Source organism: Sus scrofa, chromosome 9, assembly GCF_054392235.1.
Source record: "Sus scrofa isolate SSC_HxYL_T2T_F1_AM1 chromosome 9, Sscrofa_HxYL_maternal_Yorkshire_Landrace_v2.0, whole genome shotgun sequence".
NCBI lineage: Eukaryota > Metazoa > Chordata > Mammalia > Artiodactyla > Suidae > Sus > Sus scrofa.
This window is the reverse complement of record NC_139391.1, coordinates 126,916,657-126,938,717: the sequence shown is the minus strand read 5'-3', so window position 1 is coordinate 126,938,717 and position 22,061 is coordinate 126,916,657. Positions and strand designations below refer to the sequence as shown.

The 22,061-nt window shown below is 39.2% G+C and overlaps 1 protein-coding gene across 14 annotated transcripts in view; it reads left to right on the top strand.

The window, feature by feature from the left end:
• The first annotated feature begins 962 nt into the window (after positions 1-962).
• ACBD6 (acyl-CoA binding domain containing 6) overlaps positions 963-22,061 on the top strand; it is a 198,047-nt gene continuing 176,948 nt past the window's right edge. For all 14 annotated transcript variants that reach the window (XR_014816388.1, XR_014816389.1, XR_014816387.1 and 11 more), the window contains exons 1-3: positions 963-1,465; positions 4,673-4,737; positions 5,662-5,758. Coding sequence is in view for 8 of the 14 variants with exons in the window: in XM_003130348.6 (XP_003130396.2) it covers positions 1,244-1,465; positions 4,673-4,737; positions 5,662-5,758 (384 nt within the window). In the remaining 6 variants the exon portion in view is untranslated. The remainder of the gene's footprint in view (positions 1,466-4,672; positions 4,738-5,661; positions 5,759-22,061) is intronic.

Sequence of the window (22,061 nt, the reverse complement as noted above, 5' to 3'; positions counted from 1 at the left end):
TCTACAGAGCCGTACCTCAGAGCTACTGAGAGGCTGACTCCTCGACTTTGGTCCTCGGTTTGGCTCAAACAAAACATTCTTCTATTATTTTCTTTTGGGGCTGCCACAAGGCAGGTGGAGGTTCTCCAGCCGGGGATCAAACCCAAGCCATAGCAGTGACCACGTGGGGTCCTTTACCCGCTGAGCCACCTGGGAAACCCTATTCTTACTATAGATCATTATTTCTGTTAACATTATTATAATCATATTGTAGTTTTTGCAGGTTTCTAACATAGGGCAGAACTAAGCGTATTTCTGGTTTCACTGTCAGTGACTGCCACAGCACAGCGGCAAAGACTGAGCTGGGAACAAGCAAATCAGGCTAAGGGCCACGGGGGTGGGGTCCCATGAGCTCTGCCAGGTGTGGGTTCTGCAAGTCGTGCAAAGCAACACATGAAGAGATTTGACCAATCTCACAGTTTGGGTGCTGAAGGTCCCATCTCCCATATTTTCATTCACTCTACAAGTTAGAACCAATCCCTCCAGCAAGAGAATGCCGACATTCGACGTCCGCTTTGGGACACTGAGGCTACACAATCTGGGGAGGAGGGCGCAGGCGGAACCTTCGTGCTCAGCTCCAAGTTTCCCACGACTCCGCTCCTATCGCTACACTACCAAATAGACGGCCTCCTTCCCCACCCGCCGATGGCCTAGCCCGAGAATGGGTTCCGGTATTTTCAGCAAAACGATTAACGGACATCTGAACGACTCAGGGCACTTTCTCCAAGCAGCGTTTCCCTAGCTCACCGCAAGAGTCCCTTAATTTACTGGAGGGTGCCCAACCCAGAGCTACCCACGTTTCCCTCTCCCAGCGTGTAACAGGGGGCCGGCCGTAGCCCTGGGCGCGTGCTCGGCACTCACGTCGCCCCGCCCCCGCCCCGCCCCCTACCGGCCCCCGTCCCGCCCTCTTTCCGGGACCTCGAGGCCTGTGGCCGGCGGACCCCCAGCGCTGCTGGAGAGACCCCGGATGAGTCCGAGGTCCTGGGTAGCTAGGAGAGGCCGGAGGAGACCTGCGCCGCAGGGGTTAGCCGCAGAGGGTGGCGGAGCCAGCCCTGCACGCGCCGGGCGGAAAAAGGGAGGGAGAGAGAGAGAGTTAAGGGAGGGAGCGCGGAGTAAGTGAGCTTGGGTCCGACTCAGGGAGGGGACTGGTGGGCCAGGCCCCCAAGACGGCGTTACACCCGGTCTGAAGAAGACAGGCGGACACATGGCCTCGCCATTCCTGCCTTCGGGGGCTACCACGGGCGACAGCGGCGGAGAGCTGAGCTCGGGGGACGACTCCGGGGATGCGGAATCCCTCCAGAGCCCCGAGACCGAGGCGTCCAGGAGCCTGACCGAGCTGTTTGAGAAGGCGGCCGCGCACCTCCAAGGCCTGGTTCAGGTGGCCAGCAGGGAGCAGCTCTTGTACCTGTATGCCAGGTACAAGCAGGTAAAGTCACGAGGAAGGGGTGGATGCGGGTGAACGACCAAAGGCCTTCTCTTTTCTCCAAAATCTAATGGTAAATGAGCTTGGTTAATGGCCAGGTGTAGTGAAGTTTTGTGTGTATGTTCTGTTTTTTAATCATCTGCTAAGGATTTGCATCATTCAACAAGCTTGGTTAATGGCCAGGTGTAATGAAGTTTATGTGGGTGCTTTGTTTTTTAATTATCTGTTAAGGATTTGCATCATTCTGGACATGGAAAGGACCTGTCTGCTATCTGAGAAGTGATATTTAGCTGGCTACTGAATGACAGTTTTTCTGTGTCTTCTCTGACTTGCCCAGTGACCTTGCACTTAAGCTTTCACCAGCTTCAGAACCTTTACAAAAATGGGCAAAACACTTGGGGTTTTATGCCTGTGGGGAATGCGGAGAAGCGAAAGCATCATGATACTTGCCATCAAGAGACTTTACAAAGTTAATTGAGGAGTCTAGATTTAAACGGGTGAAAAATTGCTGACTAGAGTTAAATAACAGTTTAGGAAAACTCTAGCTCTTTGGAACACTGGAAGTGATGAAGCTCTGGAGGATAGCCCATTTTCTTTTATAAAAATTTTTTTTGCCTCTTGGTATCTGTTTCCCCTGGGTTTGTTTTGTTTTTGTTTTTTTCTTTTTAGGTCTGCACCCAAGGCATGTGGAGGTTCCCAGGCTAGGGGGCAAATCGGAGCTACAGCTGTTGGCCTACACCACAGACACAACCAACATGGGATCTGAGCCTTGTCTGTGACCTGCACCACAGCTCACAGCAACACCGGATCCTTAACCCAGTGAGCTAGGCCAGGAATCGAACCCTCATCCTCATGGATACTGGTTGGGTTTGTAACCCATTGAGCCACAAGGGGAACTCCCTCCTCTGTATTCTTTAAAAAAAAAACAAAAAAAACAAAAAAAAAGAAAGCTGTGGGCTCCCTCTGTTTTCTTAAACTGAATATAACAGGGTAGATATGAACCTTCTTTTGAAGGTCAATGAGTATCAGTTGTAAAGTGACCTGAGGGATGCAGCTCTAGGAACAAATGGTATAAATTAGAGTGTTGAGTGAAAATTGCCCCTAAATTGGCCTCAGAATTTGTCTTCTTGCAAAAGTTCTGGATATCTTTTGTGGGGGTGGGGTGGGGAGGTTTAATCCTGTCCTTATAACAATGAAATGAGACTTTTAATTATTTAACAAGAATTGATTGTGCATTGTGTTTGGACCAGTAATGTGGCTGACTGATGATTCTCTGGGCATTGTAAGACTCATTTCCTCCAAATTTCATAGAAAGGTTTTTATATCTTTATGTTTTCTGTTCAGAATAGCACTCTATTTTGTCAGTAGGAAGTTGATAAAAATAAGCTGAGCTGTGAACCTTGTTTTCTCCTGCAGGGCCCTAAATGTACCTAACATAATAGCTCTTTTAGTCTTAGATAAGTGTATGGCTCCACAGTCATCTTTCAGTGAAGTTTCAAAAAGATCACACCAATTAACAGGGTTTTTTTGGTCCTCCGTGCATTAGCCTGCACTCTTCCAGCAAACAAGAATGAATTGACATTTGTGAAAATGAGAGGACAATGAAAATTTCAAACCCCTGTTGAGGAGCCTTCAGCACTAGCACAAGTGGGGATACCTAGCATGTCCTCTTACCTTAACTTGGGCACACGTGATTCACTGGCATTTACCATTGGCAACCTTTGTTGAAATATTCTGGATGGATGAGATCTTTGTAGACATAAAGGGTTCTTAGAATTTGAACCTTGAGTGGGACTTTAAGGAGGTAGAGCATTTTAAAAAGCCGAGGGAAGAGAGAAAGGCTTTTCAGGTGGGAGAAATAACATGAGCGAAACAGGATAAAAATTCTTTGGCGTTCCCGTCGTGATGCAGCGAAAACGAATCTAACCAGGGTTCGATCCCTGGCCTCAGTGGGTTAAGGATCCGGTGTTGCCATGAGCTGTGGTGTAGGTCGCTGACGCAGCTGGGATCTGATGTGGCTGTGGTGTAGGCTGGCAGCTGTAGCTCCGACGTGACCCCTGCCTAGCCTGGGAACCTCCATATTCCGCGGGTGTGGCCCTAAAAAGCAAAAACTAACAAACAAACAAACAAAATTCCTAAGGCAGTGAGTAGACCATTTGATTTTAGCAAAATGCAAGTAAGAGTCATAGGAGGTAGTGGGCAGGTCCCTTAGAAGTAAATTCGGTTCAGATTGTGGTATTTAGCTTTACGGAAAGTAGGTATTTTGTTGAATACATTCCTCATGTATGCGTGGTATATTCAACATTTTTTACTGCCTCAAGTTAGATACTATGTTACAGGCAATGAGCGAGTTAAGAATGGTTTCTTAGAGGCTGTGTCCTCATAAAAAGATGAGACTGCACAAAACTTGCTAATACAAGGTAACAGTGAAAAGTGCCATTGGAGAAGTAGAGAGTGAGTGCTGTGAGAGTTTGTCAGAAAGGGAGATTACTTCTGGCAGTGGGAATCAGGTTGTATAGTGAATTCTGCACGTGTGTGAATTTGATTTATGTTTATTCACAGCGAAAATAATTACTGTGTAGTTTAACTGCAAATGTTATTTGAAGATTAAAAATGAGTATTGGCCACACACAAAAGAGGATTATTGTGGCCTAGATAGAATTTATATTGTTGAGAAACCTTAAAATTTTTTTTTTGCATGACTTGCAGCATCTAAATTTACGTTGATTAGATTCATAATAGGGCTCTTTAGAAATGCTGTGCTTTATCCTAGAATTTGAGAGAGATAAAGTGCTGATAGTGTTATGAGAATCAGCATAGACAATATTATGAATTCTGATAAACTTGTACTTTAAATCTTGTTTATTGCATGTTTAAAATTCTTCTGCATTATAAATGGTAATAAGGATTGCATAATCTATTTGTATAATTTGTTTTATATGTATAATTTGTATACAAATTTGAGACTGCAACTGTTAGTCACTTTTCTTTGTAATGTATTATGGTGTTAGGAAATGATTTTATGTAATAAGCCAAAGCAGCCTGTGTTTACAGTTTGTTTGCTTTTGCAAATAATGTTTTTTTTTGGTTATTCTCTATAGATGTAGATATTTTCTAACCTATAGTTACAAAATATATGTAAAATGGAAAATTTCTCTGACATTTCTTTGAAAAATAAGTTGTTGATTTCTCCCCCTCTGCTTCGTTTAGGTCAAAGTTGGAAATTGCAATACTCCTAAACCAAGCTTCTTTGACTTCGAAGGAAAGCAAAAATGGTAAGAAATTCCTGGGATCCAATGTGGTTATTGTAAATGGTTTAGGTGTTTAGGAATTAGAAAGTAGTGAGCAGATTAAAGAATTATTTTTATATTAATCTCTTTCTGCTGTAGAGTGTGCTAATGACAGGCAGGTGCGAGAGAGATTAAAAGAATCCGATTTTAGATAAGTCTCCTAAAGGGTTCTTATGCCTTGATGTTGGTGTATAAGTAACAGACATACATTCCTCACATGTGAATAGCTTCTAGAAGTGACCATAACAGCTACTGCCTGAAATTTTCCTTCCCTGTCGCATAGTCCCTAATAGGTCACCGCTCTTCTCTGGAGGGATCTTTGGAAGAAGGCCAGGAGAATGGGAAGGGAGAAGAGGGTAAATCCCCGCTTTTCACTCTTCTCCCCTTCTCCTCATCGCTTGTGTTCTTCTGTGCCTTGCCCCTCCCACACCCACAGTAAAGAAGTGCTTTTAATAACCTCTTGGGCAAAAGGGAGAAAAATAGTTCATATATTACCAAAAGTACAGTTAATTCATCAGAAGGAAACTACGTCTGTTGTTTGTAGACCATACGTTCCCCATAGGGAAAAAGTTTAGGTTTTAGGGAGTTCTAAAATTTTAGATACTACAATAGTTTGTGGTCTTCCAAATTCAGCAGATGTGCGATATATGTGTAATTTTAAAATTTCATGGGAGAGGGTGATGAGGGGAAAAATGTCATTCTAAGGGCTGCTTAGGTGGGTGATAAGGTCTGTATTGCTACGGACCAAGGTAAATGGAAAAGACAAGGCTACTCATCTCGGGCTTATTATATCTGTATCTCCCCACCCTTAAAATGTGTGTGCCGTTTTTTTAAATAATAAAAAGAAATATACTGTTTGTGTTCTTTACATAGTTAATGATAGGTCATTTTGGATATTCCGTACTATAGGGAAGCATGGAAAGCACTTGGTGATTCAAGCCCCAGCCAAGCAATGCAGGAGTATATCGCCGTAGTTAAAAAATTAGATCCAGATTGGAATCCTCAGGTAAGACTTAATGATTGTGAATAATACTATAAAAAAATACCATCTTTCTCTCAAATGTTTTAAACTAAGCATTAGGCTTAAATAACATCCTTAAAATTTTATTTTCTCAAATCAAAATATTGTAAAGTTATTGCAGTATTTATCTAAAAATACTGTTTCTTTATATGTGAACATAATCAGCTACCGACATTGAGAACTTCTCTGAATTATAGAGGATTTTTAAAGGTGTAATTGTAGCTTCTTTCTTTCTTTTTCTCTTTTTTTGCTCTTTAGGACCACACCCACAGCATATGGAAGTTCCCAAGCTAGGGGGTCGAATCACAGCTATAGCAACATGGGGTCCGAGCCTCATCTGCGATCTGACACCAGTGAGATCCTTAACCCAGTGAGAGAGGCCAGGGATCGAACCTGCATCCTCATGGGTACTAGTCGGATTTGTTTCCACTGTGCCATGACGGAAACTCCCTGTAATTTCAATCATGTAAAAATTTATTTCAGAATTTGAAAGTTTGAGATCATCATTATTGAGAACTGGTAGGTTTCGCTTGGATTTTCTTTCTTTTTTTTAATGAGAACCAAAAACTCTATCCAAGCACGAAAATACTTGTTCATAGAGATAAAATGTGAATAAGATGTGCTTTCTGCTATTATGAAGTTTAAAGTATACTGAGAAGATAAAACATATCAAAAATAGAGTAATAGTGTAAAACAATAATGCAAGTGTTCCAGTATCCAGTGGAAGAAGAGATTACTTGGATTTTGTGGGCATTGGATATTGTTCACTAAATGTACCTTCTTTTTCTGGTATACTTATTGGAACTCATCTAGAAAGAATTTAATAAAGGTGTTTTGCTATTTTATTTAAAATTTATTTTGGAGTTCCCATCGTGGTGCAGGGGAAATGAATCCGACTAGGAACCATGAGGTTGCCAGTTCAATCCCTGGCCTTGCTCAGTGGGTTAAGGATCTGGCGTTGCTGTGAGCTGTGGTATAGGTCGCAGACAGGGCTCTTGATCCCGTGTTGCCATGGCTATGGTGTAGGCCGGTAGCTATAGCTCCGATTGGACCCTTAGCTTGGGTACCTCCACATGCCATGAGTGTGGCCCTAAAAAGCAAAAAAGCAAAAACAAAAAACAAAACAAAACAAACCCAAACAGGACTTGAATTGTCATGCCTTTAGGTGAGTCGTTACTCTTTAGGCCCTAAAAAGCAAAAAAACAAAAGCAAAAAACAAAACAAAACAAACCCAAACAGGACTTGAATTGTCATGCCTTTAGGTGAGTCGTTACTCTTTAGGCCCAGCTGCTGTAGTCTCAGTTCTTCTCTGTTGACTTATACTTAACTATGTTTGATGCCTGGCCTTTGTAGGCATTTGTGTTTATAACTTCTGATAAAATGTCTTACCTTCAATACCTTAATTATTAAGTAAAATTCCCCTAACTGTGGCTCTTAGAAGTGTTTGCACAGTCCATATAGTTATGTAGTTCTTTCTTATGGAAACCCAAACAAACATTAAGGATGTTTTTTAAAATGTCAAAATCTTACCTATTGAACTTATATGTAAACTTGAGTAAACTAAGCAGAAGCAAAGGGACTTTCAAGTAAAAATGATTCTTTAATACATTGTTCTAGAAATATTTTAACATTGTAATCTAGTTGTAAAGAATTTTATGTTTGTTTAATTTACATTTTTTACGATTTTTTATTTTTTTCCATTATAGCTGGTTTACAGTGTTCTGTCAATTTTCTACTGTACAACATGGTGACCCAGTTACATATACATGTATACATTCTTTTTTTTTCACATTACCATGCTCCATCATAAGTGACCAGACGTAGTTCCCAGTGCTACATAGCAGGATCTCATTGCTAATCCATTCCAAAGGCAATAGTCTGCATCTATTAACCCCAAGCACCCCATCCCACTCCCTCCCTGTCCCCCTTGGCAACCATAAGTCTTTTCTCCAAGTCCATGGTTTTCTTTTCTGTGGAAAGGTTCATTTGTGCTGTATATTAGATTCCAGATATAAGTGATATCATATGGTATTTGTCTTTCTCTTTCTGACTTATTTCACTCAGTATGAGAGTCTCTAGTTGCATCCCTTTTGTTGCAAATGGCATTATTTTGTTCTTTTTTATGGCTGAGTAGTATTCCATTGTGTATATATGTACCACATCTTCCTAATCCAGTCGTGTGTCGATGGACATTTGGGTTGTTTCCATGTCTTGGCTGTTGTGAATAGTACTGCAGTGAACATGTGGGTGCATGTGTCTTTTTTAAGGAAAGTTTTGTCTGGGTATATGCCCAAGAGTGGGATTGCTGGGTCATATGGTAGTTCTATGTATAGTTTTTTAAGGCACCTCCATACTGCTCTCCATGGTGGTTGTACCAGCTTACATTCCCACCAGCAGTGCAGGAGGGTTCCCTTTTCTCCACAACCCCTCCAGCAATTGTTATTTGTGGACTTATTAATGATGGCCATTCTGACTGGTGTGAGGTGGTGTCTCATGGTAGTTTTGATTTGCATGTCTCTTAATAATCAGTGATGTTGAGCATTTTTTCATGTGCTGTTTCATTTACATTTTAATTCTTAGTTTAAACACTCTGAGCCAGTCCCTTTGACTCAGAGCTTTTTCCCCTTTGTTTTTAATTGGTATGGGGCAGATCATAACCTCAGTCTCAGTAGATTTGGTATTTAGTTCATTATCTTTTTGGTTAAAAGAATCAGTTTCTTTTGATAATTGTTTCTAAAAACAATGAAATAATAACAATTTTCATGCTGAATATGCTAAGCTCTTTACATGTATTATCTTTTGAAATCTTCACAAGAATTTTAAGAGAAACTATTAGGATCTGCATTTTAAAAAGGAGGAAATTCAGGCACAGAGAGGTTTGCCGAAAAGATTAGCCAGCTAATAAATGATGGTACTGGGATTTGGACCTGTACTTAGGTGAGTCCAGATCCCCACTCTTAACCACTCTGCTCTCTGGTCTACAGCTGACATCATATATATTGAGAGCATGTAAACTGTGTGTTTGTGTGTGTGTGTGGAAAATTCAGGTAAAGGTAGTTACTTTTAAAATCAAAGCTACATGGTACCTTGAAGTAAAATATGAACTGTGCTTTAAAATGTAACCCTTTGATGGTTTTCTCTTATGTTTCGTCTTATCTCAAGAATGTATTGTTGAATAGCTAGTATAATAAAGGCAATTTTTTGCTTTCACTTACTTAGTATTTTTTGGTGGGGAGGAGGAGTGAGTTTTTATTTTGGTGTAATTTTATTTTTATTATTTTGACAAAAATTGTATATATTTAAGGTCTACAATGGGTTATTTGATACATATTACCTTGTGAAATGATCTATCACAGATTTATTACTATATCTGTCATTTCTCATAGTTGCATGGTTTTGTGTCTATGATGAGAACACTTGAGATATATTCTTTAAGCAAATTTTATATATATGATACACTATTATTAACTAATGTATACTTGATGTAATTTTTTCTTTTAAAGTTGAATAGTATGAGGAGCTTCTGGATGGCCTTTATCTAGTTATGCCAGTTTATATTTGTTTCAGGATTCTCTCTATTGACACTCACATGCATATATATACATACATATAAAATTTCCTCTGAATCATTTTATTATTTTTGAACCATTTTTGATAAGTTACAGATATCATGTCTGTTTACTACTAAATACTTCAATATGTTACTATACTAGTTATCAAAATTGGTAAATTTTGGGAGGGGGGTTGTGAATTTTTTGGTTTTTAAGGTTGCACCTGCAATGTATGGAAGTTCCTGGGTGCTAGAGGTTGAATGGGAGCTGCAGCTGCCGGCCTACACCACAGCCACAGTGATGCCAGACCTGAGCTACATCTTTGACCTACATTGCAGCTCATGACAACTCCAGATCCCTAATCCACTGAGCAAGGCCAGGGAGTGAGCCCACATTCTTATGGACACTGTGTTGGGTTCTTAACCGGCTGAGCCACGATGGGAACTCCCAAGTCATGAATTTTTTGTCAGTTTTTTCTTTTGGCCTCACCCTTGGCATGTGGAAGTTCCTGGACCAAGGATAGAACTGATGCCACTGCAAAGACCCAAGCCACAGAAGTGAAAATGCTGGATCCTTAACCTGATGAACTACGAGGGACATCCCTGAAATTCTTTTTCTTTTAAACACCATGCAGGTTATGCATGTGTGTGTATGTATCTTCTAATATAAAAATAGTGTATGTTGGAGTTCCTGTCATGGCTCAGCAGAAATGAATCTGACTAGCTTCCATGAGGACGCAGGTTTGATCCCTGGCCTTGCTCCGTGGGTTAAGGATCCAGTGTTGCTGTGAGCTGTGGTGTAGGTTGCATACTAGGCTCGGATCCCATGTTGCTGTGCCTGTGGTGTAGGCTGGCAGCTGCAGTTCCGATTTACCCTCTACCTTGGAAACCTCCATATGCCGAGGGTGTGGCCCTAAAAAGACAAAAACCAAAAAAAATTAGTAAATGTGTTTAAGGTGATATGATTTGTATATACATAGTGAAATGATTTGCAGTCAAGCTCATAGCTCCTCTCATATGCACCTCTACTCTGTGTAGGTGCGATGAGAGCACCTAATATTTACACTCTCAGCATGTTTCCAGTATTCGGTGTGGTCTTATTGACTGTAGTCATCATGCCTGTACGTTAGATCTCAGACTTATTCATCCAACATAACTGTAACTTCGTACCAACGTCTCCCCATTTCCCCCAGCCACTGGTAAACACCATTCTATTCCCTGCTTCCATGAATTTGACTTTTTAAATTTTTTTAAATTTACGTATAAGCGAGATCATATAATATTTGTCTTTGGCTTATTTCACCTAGCATAATGTCTTCCAGCTTCATCCGTGTTGTAAATGGCAGGGTTTCCTTCCTTCTCAGGGCCTGATAATGTTCCGTTGTGTGTGTACACCACATCTTGTTTATGCATCCATCCATACCTGGACCCTTAGATTGTCTCCACATTTTGACTATTGTGAATAATGCTGCAGGAAACAGGAGAATGCAGATAGCTCGTCGAGATCCTAATTTCATTCTCTTTAGATACATACCCAGAAGTGGGATTGCTGGATCATATGGGAGTTCTATTTTTAATTTTTTGAAGAATCTCCATATGGTTTTCCATAATGGTTGTACCAATTTACATTCCTACCAACAATGTACAATGATTCTCTTTTCTCAAAATCAGGGATTTTAACATTGATTCAATATTATTGTCAAGTCCATAGTCCATATTCAGATTTATCACTTATTTAAAATATGTCTTTCATAGTTATTTTTTAAAATTCTGATCCATTATCCAATCCAGGACCATGTATTGTATTGCATCTAGTTGTCTTGTCTCTTTAGTCTCCTTTTGAAGACGATAGGCCAGTTATTTTGTAGTGTGTCCCCTTAATTTGAGTTTGTCTAATGTTTCCACATAAATAGATTTATATTATACACTTTTAGAAGGAATACCACAGAATTGTGTCCTCAATGTGTAATACCAGGAAATACACGATGTCTTCTGTTTGTCCCAATGTTGATTAACTTTTGTCACTTGCTTAAGGTGGTATCTGCTGTTTCTCTACTGTAACATTCCTTTTTTCTTCCCTTTATAATTAATGAGTAATCTGGGGGGAGATACTTTGAGACTATGTCAATATCCTTTTCCTAATCAGATTTCACCAACTAGTTTTAGCATCCATTAATGATATTCTTTTTTTTTTTTTTTTTTTTTTTGTCTTTTTTTTGTTGTTGTTGTTGCTATTTCTTGGGCCGCTCCCGCGGCATATGGAGGTTCCCAGGCCAGGGGTTGAATCGGAGCTGTAGCCACCGGCCTACGCCAGAGCCACAGCAACGCGGGATCCGAGCCGCGTCTGCAACCTACACCACAGCTCACGGCAACGCCGGATTGTTAACCCACTGAGCAAGGGGCAGGGACCGAACCCGCAACCTCATGGTTCCTAGTTGGATTCGTTAACCACTGCGCCACGACGGGAACTCCCATTAATGATATTCTAACTCCATCATTTCTTCTACATTTATTATTTGGCATTCCACTGTAAGGATGGGCTTTCCCTTCTCCCCTGTTTATTTATTTATTCATTGTCAAGAACTGTGAGAGGTCTAGGATTATACCCTACTTGCAAGCTAATAAGTTAGCCTGTTACTCTTTCTTAGATGCTGGCAGAAGTACAAGACTCTTGGGTCTGAGCCAGAGGACTTTATTATTCATGGCATGGCAAACTGCATGAGCTTCATTTGATTTGCATCAGTTTCTTGTGTCCTCCAAGTCCCCTGGGGTGACACAGGTGGGCCTAGATGGATTCCTGCATATGCAGTGCTTTGTGCTGTAAGGAAAGAGCACTGAGCTTTAGGGATTCACTACTTTTATAGCAGGTAGAAGGAAACCTGCTGTTTGTCAGAGACTGGGAAGGCATTACCTGATCCCTCAAGGTGGCTTACTGTACACACAGCCCTGAGAAATGGCCTAGATGAAGAGTGGTCAGAGTCTGGCATTTTGAACATGAACGTGTGGGATGCTCTGGATCCATGACTGATTGCCTCATCCAGAATATGCCAGAATCTACTCCTAGATTTCTATTTTATTCAGTGGGTTATAGTCAATTACCATTGTTATTTGGCCCCTGGAGCCCATTCAAGATGGATCCTGTGTGTTTTTGTTATGCCCTCATCACTCTTTGAGCACTTTCTTACTTGGTGGCATAAGATGTTTCAGGCTGTATTAGTCTTCTAGGGTTGTCATATCTAAGTACCACAAACTAGTACTTTGTAGTTTAAAGAAACAAATTTGTTCTCTCAGTGCTGGAGGCTAGAGGTTAGAAATTAAAGCGTTCGCAGAGCCATGCTCTCTTTGAAAGCTTCTGGGAAGAATCCTTTGACAGCATTTTTCCATTTTCCCCTCACACCCCAAGCCCCTTGTAAAAACCATTCTACTCTTTGTTTTTATGAGTTTGGCTCTTTTTTTTTTTTTTTTTTTTTTTTTTTTTTTTTTGCTTTTTCTTTTTAGGGCTGCATTTGTGGCATATGGAAGTTCCTAAGCTAGGGGGTGAATCAGAGCTGCAGCTGCCAGCCTACATCACAGCCACAGCAACACCAGACCCTTTAACCCATCGAGGGAGGCCAGGGATAGAACCCACATCCTCATGAATGCTAGTTGGGTTTGTTACCACTGAGCTACAATGGGAACTCCGAGTTTGGCTCTTTTAGATTCCACATATAAGCGATGTCATGTAGTATTTTTCTTTCTCTGACTTACTTCATTTGAGTAGTGCCTTTGTGGTCCATTTATATTGTTGCAAATGGCAGAATTTCCTTCTTTCTCATGGCTGAAAATAATTGTATATATACAAAATATTAATTCATCTGTTGATAGACACTTAGGTTGTTTTCATATCTTGGCTATTAAGAATAATACTACAGTGAACACGGGAGTAAAGTCATTCTATTTTTAGTTTTGTAGAAGACTGCATACTGTTTTCCATAGTAGTTGTGTTTTTCCGTAATTCCTAGCTAATACTTAAGCTTTTTCCATAGCTCTTTTGAGAAGATTCTTACTCCAAGATGCAGAGTGTGGTGAGTAGTGTTTCTTTTGAGTCCTGTATAAAGGCTGTTGAGTATGAATAGCAAGATGACTTAATTTGAGCTTATTTGGTATATATTCATCATACGTGTTAGGCCAAAATAAAGAAAATCACATGAACGGTTTCTTTGTAAATCTTACTTATTAAAAGACTGTTATGTATTTTGCATATATATATAATATATATATATACTTAAAAATTTATCCAAATCTGTAATAGATTACTGTTTCATGTTGAACCAAGTGTAAAATGAGGGCTTTTGTCCTTTTTTTGGATATCAAGGTATTGTTGATATTATTCATTCATTCTACTCATTCATTGTACACTTATCATGTGCAAGTTAAAACTCCAGGAGCTGGGGATGTATCAGTGAACAAAGGAGAACCATGGCTGCTCTTAGGGAGTTTACAGACTGACAGGCCAAAGTGATGAAATAAATAAGTAAATACTGTAGTGTGTGAGAAGGTGACCGATGCTATGGAGAGAAAGCAGAGGAGGAGAAGAGGGTGTTCGGGAAGTGTGGTTCCGGCCTGAAACGGTCAGGCAAGACTCACCGAAGAGGTGACATCGAACATGGAGAGGAGTGAAAGAGTGAGCCGTACATACATACCTGGGGAAGAGTGTTCTGCGTAGAGGGAGTAGCTAGTGCAGGTCCCTGAGGCAGGATTCTGCCCAGGGTGCTCTAGAAACCGCAAGGACTGAATGGGTGTATGGGAGTGGGGGGCAGGGCCGAGAAATAGGAAGTGAGGTAGGATGGGGCACATGGCCTTGTCTGTAAGATTATGGCTTTTATTCTGAATGAGAAGGGAAATAAACGTTGATCATAAACTTGTACAAAGATGTAGGTATTCTTCCGCATTGTCCAATAAATATTTTAATGAAAGTAATACAGGCATATAGAAATAAAAATTCAAACAATACGAAAGGGTGTGAAATGAAACTCTAAGTTTCCTTGCCCCACACATCCTATTCAGTCCTATTTCCGAGTAGACTTATCCACTTGTGACTGTCTCTGTAATTCTGCATTGCTACCTCTGTAGCACTAAACTCAGTCTTTTTTAAAAAATGTTCATTGTCAGTTGAACTTTTGAGCTACAGATAGTTCCTACATGGAGTTCCCATCGTGGCTCAGTGGTTAACGAATCCGACTAGGTACGAAGAGGTTGCAGGTTCGATCCCTGGCCTTGCTCAGTGGGTTAAGGATCTGGCATTGCGGTGAGCTGTGGTGTAGGTTGCAGATACAGCTCGGATCCCATGTTACTGTTGCTCTGGTGTAGGCTGGCGGCTACAGCTCCAATTTGACCTCTAGCCTGGGAGCAGCCCTAGAGTAGGCAAAAAGACCAAAAAAAAAGAACATGAATTGTTGCTACCGTTTCATTGTCTTTGCTGTGTACCTCTGTTTCTGCTCATGCCTGGTAAACCTCTTCTGACCACCAGAGGGAGCAAAGTTCATTATAAATACGACAGTTGTGTTCTCAGGAATTTCTAGGTATTTCGGTATTGTTAAAACATTGGTTCTCATTGACCATTTAGACCTTTGCCTTTTTTTGTTTACTCCTTAGATTTTTAAAGCTTTTATGTTTACTTAGGATCTTATTAATAACTTTATAGCTCTTTGCCCCACTGGTGTGATGACTCAGGCCTGGCATCCATCATGTTATACATGTGTATTGTCCATGAAGATAAATAGCGTAGACGGGAGAACCGACACTTTTTTGTTCTGATAGCCAGATGGGTGGTTATCTAGCTGTCCAGTAGCAAGCTAGCATTTTGCAAATTTGCTACTCTTCATCTGTAGTTTTTAGCAGCATCATCTATTTCTATCTTACCTATAAAAATTCATTGAATATCAGAGGAGATAAATTTGTGCATATAGTATACTCACCTATAAAGGTAGTCATCACTTTTGAAATGTATATATTTCTTTTTTTTTTTTTTTTTTTTTTGTCTTTTTGCCATTTCTTGGGCCGCTCCCGTGGCATATGGAGGTTCCCAGGCTAGGGGTCGAATCGGAGCTGTAGCCTCCGGCCTACGCCAGAGCCACAGCAACGCGGGATCCAAGCCGTGTCTGCGACCTACACCACAGCTCATGGCAACGCCAGATCCTTAACCCACTGAGCAAGGGCAGGGATCAAACCCGCAACCTCATGGTTCCTAGTCGGATTCGTTAACCACTGCGCCACGATGGGAACTCCTGAAATTTATATTTAAAAAATAATTAGGCAGATATGTTTATCTTAACCAAAAAGTTATCTTTGATTTTTTTTTTTTCCCCTTGAGTTCTCTTATGACACAGTGGGTTAAGGATCCGGGATTGTCACTGCAGTGGCTTGGGTCACTGTTATGGCATGGGTTTCATCCCTAGCCTGAGAACTTCCACATGCCGTAGGTGTGGCCAAAAAAAAAGGGATTTTTTTTTTTCTGCCTTGTCGATCATATTTAACTTTTGTAGACCGTCAGGTATTGGTATTGTGTTTCTTTTCTCTGGTTGCCTTATGCTAGAGAATTGTTCTATAAACTACCTTTTGTCAGGTACGAAAATTCTCAGAAAGAACCTCATCTAATCTTTATATTTATTAGTACTACATCAAGCCTACAAGATCCTCAAAGCCTAGGGCTGTGTTGGTTTCGTCTTTGTATCCTGACTTTACTGTCTGCAAGTTTTAACATGGGGCAATGCTATCGAAGCTGCTTACCAAGTAATTTTTAGGTTATTCCTTTTCAAATGACACTGCTTCCTTTATATTTCTCTCTTAGGATGTATTTTTAACCCTCTTCTTGCTCCTCCCTTGTTTCGTCAAGTTCTAGGGCATAACTTTTGCTCAGTATTAGGGAGATTATTTCAGAAAGCATTTATAGAGTATGAGATACACAGGATGCTATTTTAGTTCCTGAAAAAACTACTTGGAAATGGGAAACTGAGCATTTATTGTTAAGGATTAACAATGGCATCAAAGAGATTAAAATATACACACATAGGGAAAGTGAATTTTGAATTAAGATTTGAATGTGGTCAGGGCACTGTTAAGGTTGTAGTAATATGATAAAGCACAAATATTAAAAAATATTAAATACTGTGCCCAAGCCTATGTTGATGTTTCTTCCTACTATTGTTGTGGTTTTTAACTACAGCCTATTGTTGATTTTAAACTTACTTTTTTTAGCCTTGACCTTTCTTGTGATCATAATCAGGGCTCAGAGTTTTTTTCTTTTTTTTTTTTAGGGCTCAGCGTTTTTAGAATGTCATCACGAAAAGTATTCTCTTAAAAACTGAGATGGTTGCAGAGGCCAGGCCATTAACATAAATGAAGTGTGTTGGCATTTATACGTAGGCATGGGAACTGTTGTTGTTTACAGGGGAATGCGTGCCTACATAAACAAGGGAACTGGACCTTCCCTCCAGCCAATTATTGCTGTGAGTGCCCAGCAGTAGCTGATCAGATACAAAATCTTTTTTTTTTTTTTTTTCAGATATGAAATCTTGATGTTAGTGTGATATCTCTTGATTTTTGAATGAGGCTTTAAAAGAAGTAAGTTAACATTGACCAGACTCTTGTATTACAGGGTGAGCCAAAGCAAATACATCCACAGGTACATTCAATCTTAAGGGCTCTACTTTTTTTTTTTTTTTTTTTTTTTGACTTTTTTTTAGGTTCGTGTGTCAAAATATTTGTTGAGTGTTTCTCTTTTAGTGTTGCAGTGGCACCTTCAGTCTCAGCAAGTCCATCAACTCCTTATCCCCCTCACCTGCCTTAAACAGTTTTTCTTTTCTTTTAGCCCCTATCTTAATGAATGGTATGGCCAGATACTCAGTTTATTCAGTGAAAAACCTAGGAGGAATCCCTGAATCTTTCTTTACTGGCCGCACTCATGGCATATGGAAATTTCCAGGCCAGGGATCAAATCTGAGCCTCATCTGCAACTTGCACCACAGCTACAGCAATGCCTGATCCGTAATCCGCTGTACCACAGTGGGAACTCCTCCTTACTAACTTCTCTGTGACCCATTTAGGTTGTTAGCGAGTCTCATTTTACCTTCTAAATATTTCACATCCGTCATTTTCTTTCCATCCCTACTACCTTTGTCTTAGTACATCATCGTTTCTTGGCTAGACTGATACAGTACCTCCTGTGTTTCTCCCTATTTTGAATCTGATCCCATTCAATTCTCTCCTCTACATTGCTTCTAAAATGGCTTATGTGGGGGCTTCCTTGGTGGCTCAGTGGTTTAAAAGATCCAGTGTTGTCACTACTATGGCACAGGTTCGATCCCTGGCCTGGTAACTTCCACATGCTATGGGCACAGCCAAAAAATAAAGTTAAATGATATAACTTGAAAGTAAAACAAAACAAAAAAACCCAAAATGGCTTATGTGAAGTACATACCTGACCATGTTTTCCCAGTTTAAAAGAAATTCCCTTTTACTTACAGGCTAAATTAGTATGGCATACAAATTCGACCATAATCTGGTTCATATTCACTTCAATCCCACCTTCTCAATCTAAGTTCCATTACTATCAGGCTTATAATATTGTTTCACCACCCTGTGTATCAGAATCCCTTGTAGGGAGCTTTAAATAGAGATACATAAGCTTTACCTCAGATTTACTTAAAGTTTATTGGTAGGATTCGACTTTTTTTTTTTTTTTTTTTTTTAATTCTCTTGGCCCATCAGTCACTTTGAAGCAGAGTCTGAAGCTCTCAGTATCTACTGCCCTTTGTCCAGAAGACCTACATCTTCTAATCTTAGTTCAAGTTGTTTCCTCTATTTGGAGAACTCTCTCTGTTTACTACATTAATTTGTGCTCATTCTTGAAGACTAAATTCGGGGTGTTCTCACCTCTTTCCCCACTCCTTGAACCAGACAGAGATAGGCAAAAGTCCATGCTTTCACTGTTCCTAACACTTTGAATTAAAATTATCTTTCTTGTCCACTGTACTGTAAACTTTTCAAGAATTAAGATTATGTCTTGCTCATATTTATATTCCCTGTACCAGCCAGTATCTGAAACAGAAGATGATCAATAAATGTTGAGCTGGACTGACCTCGCAGTCATATTGTGTTGGGTGGCAGGGAGGGCGTGAAGAAGAGTGTGAGTCTATCTACCCAAAAGTGCAGCTTACCTAGATTACTGTAATACCTGAGTATGTTACACCTCTGCTTATTTTTGCTATGTGTAGCTTTCCCTCTTATTATAGTACCAAGTTAATGGAAAATCAGGTTAAGACCTTGTGTAAATTGAATTCTGAATTTAGTATCTTTATTCTTATTTTATATGTGTTGGGTCTGTGTTTTCTTAGATTTGTTTTTTTCTGAATTAATTGGGTGAGATTAACTGGGTTAATACTATATTTTTTATGCAGGAACATGAACGTTAATGCATGTTTAACTTCACATTGAGTTTTGGATGAGCCAGAAGGGAAGGAGAGACTTTAAAAGTAGTTGGAGGATATTTCAAATAGGCATATTGCTAAAATAAACACTTTTAAAAAAAGCTTTTTAAAAAAAGAGCAGAAGTTTGCTTTAGGAACAGGAAGGAAAAATCCAAAATTACTTGGCTCAATTATATTGTGATTTAGGTAAATTGAATTGTTTTTTTATTCAGTGGACTATAGAGGGCAGTGTTTCACAGCTTAAAGTGACTGATTTCCTGTGAAGATAAATATACTTGCCTATATTGTGCTTATTTTGTGTTTTTGTTCCCTTATAGACGCACATTAAAACAACTGCAAGATTAGAAATTTTGGCCATATTTAATAAATCAAAATATGTTTTTATGAAAGATTAAGATAAAGTTTAAATAAAGAACATCTTATTTTTATATCTAAAAATGTTGGTGCATTGGAAAATAAATCAGAACTAAAAATGGGAAAAGATGTTGTCCTCTTCAATTCATGTAAGTTAAGAAAAATAAGCAACATAAATTTTATTTGATAATTTAAATTTATTAGACAGTTTGGAGAAATCAGTATCCTGTGTAACTAAAATTTTCTTTTACAAGTGAATGCTTACAATTTCTTATTTGTGCAGTAGAACAGCATGTATTTCTTTGTAAGTAAAGCAATTACGCGTTTGAGTAGACTAATTTAATTATGATATTAAAGTCATAGGCAGAAGAAGTAACCCAGGAGTGGGCCTTTTGGAATGGATTATTATTTCAGATTTATTTTGATTTTAAAAAAGAACAACTTAAATGCATTAATTAGGAATTGGCAGTTGAAACTATATTTTATCTGGTTTCCAAATTATTAGGAGATTATTGTTTCCTATAGGAAAAAAAATACTGGTACTATTCTACTAGTAGAATTCTATTATGACATGTTTTAATATTGGGGACAAAGATTGAATATATTTGGGGTCACATTTGTTAGCCTCCAAGTACAGATAATTTCTGATACAGAAAAAAGCAGGTGTATTAGTAAAAAATAAAATAGTCTACCCTACGGACTTTATAAAAGGCTTCACGATATTTAAGAAGGATAAAATGCTTAATGAGTATATATGTTGGTGTGTGTTTGACAGTTGAATCCTGTGATTCCCTATTTGTGGTAAAAAGAAGTATAATGTTTTCGTTAGCTTTAGTGAGGAATTGACAAATAGGTATTCATCTGATACATTCATTGGGTGTTTTCACATTCATTCCATGCATTTACTTGTCTCTGAGTTTTTAGTTTTCTCCTGTTATATTTGCCAGTTGAGGAGAGGAAGTAGTATGTGTACATGTGCATTATGTGTGTGTAAAAACTTGGAGTGACAACTTCATTCTTTATTAAAAAAAATAGTTTACTGGTATAACTTAAACAAAACTTGTGATTACCTTTAGGACCTGTGTTTAAATAAGACCATAGTTCTGCATTAGAGATGTCATATAAAATTACCTTGGGATGGATAAACTCCTAGAATTTCATTGATATTGATGGGATTAAGTTGCATTGGCTCCAACCAGATTCTAATTTTAGTTTATGATAGGTGTTAGTTTCGCTATTTCTTCTGGTAGCACCTCACCATAATAAATAAGTGTAGTCATATCCCAGTTTTCCAGTTTCTCCTTAGGTTGAATATTTCATCTATTTGAAAAAAAAGGTAGTAGAACTCTTAGTAATCTGTAATTTTAATTTAAGTAAAAGGGAAATATACTTAAGGAAAGTCATTTTGCTTTTTTAAATGTCCTGCTTACTCTTTTTAAGTAATATGGTAGGTTTTATCATAGCATTTCCTTATCATATAGTAGCTATGACACTAGGTCATTTTAAATGTAGGGCCTGAAAATCTGTTAATTAGATTTGAAATCCATTGAAGGAAGATAATTTTTTTATTCCCCATTTACTTAAGAAAAAAAGATGGCTTGGACAGTTTAGTGTATCTGCTTTTTAAAAGTTTAAAAAATTCTTTTTTTTTTTTTTTTGTCTTTTTGCTATTTCTTGGGCTGCTCCCAAGGCATATGGAGGTTCCCAGGCTAGGGGTCCAATCAGCCTACGCCAGAGCCACAGCAACGCGGGATCCGAGCCTCGTCTCTGACCTACACCTCAGCTCACGGCAACGCCGGATCATTAACCCACTGAGCAAGGGCAGGGACCGAACCCGCAACCTCATGGTTCCTAGTCGGATTCATTAACCACTGCACCACGATGGGAACTCCAGTTTAAAAAATTCTTAATTTGGGGTTACTAAAATTTAGTATTATAAACCTAAATGGATAATTTTTTTTTTTTTTTTTTCTTTTTAGGACTGCACTCGTGGCATATAGAAGTTGCCAGGCTAGGAGTCGCATCGGAGCTACAGCTGCTGACCTATACCACAGCCACAGCTGCTTGGGATCTGAACCGCATCTGCGACCTACACCACAACTCATGGCAACTCCAGATCCCTGACCCACTGAGCAAGGCCAGGGATCGAACCTGCATCCTCATGGATACTAGTTGCATTTGTTTCCTCTGTGCCACAATGGGAATTCCCTAAATGGATAAATTTTGAGGTTGATTTCCCTTCCCATATCCTCAAACTTGGATTATGTGAGAAAGCTTTACATATTGAGAGATTGAATGATTTAAATGTCTAATATTCGTATTCGTATTATAGCTAACTTTATTGCTATTTTATCTTTTTTTTTTTTTTGTCTTTTTAGGGTCTCACCCATGGCATATGGAAGTTCCCAGGCTAGTGGTCAAATCTGAGCTGTAGCTGCCGGCTTACACCACAGCCACAGCAATGCCAGATCTGAGCTGCATCTGCAACCTACAACACAGCTCACAGCAACACCAGCTCCATAACCCACTGAGCGAGGCCAGGGATTGAACCTGCATCCTCATGGATACTAGTTAGATTTGTTTCCACTGAGCCATGACAGGAACTCCTTTATTACTATTTTAATCTTTGTATCTTTTCTCCATGTTAATTTTTATAGTCCATGGAGCGTCTCTCTTGTATGTATTTTATTCCATGGAATTATTCTATATTCTTGTTCATTACTCTAGTACTATACTATATTTCTGTACTTGCAAGTGCTGTAGTCTTTGTTTTCTTTTCAGATCTATTTGTGTTGTAAAACTGTGGTTGACTGTGTTAATCTGTCCTTTGAGATTCAGTTCAGCTAAGATTTATTGAGCATTTTCATGCCACATTACTTAATATAAACTAATGCTGTAATCCTGCTGAAATCTTATA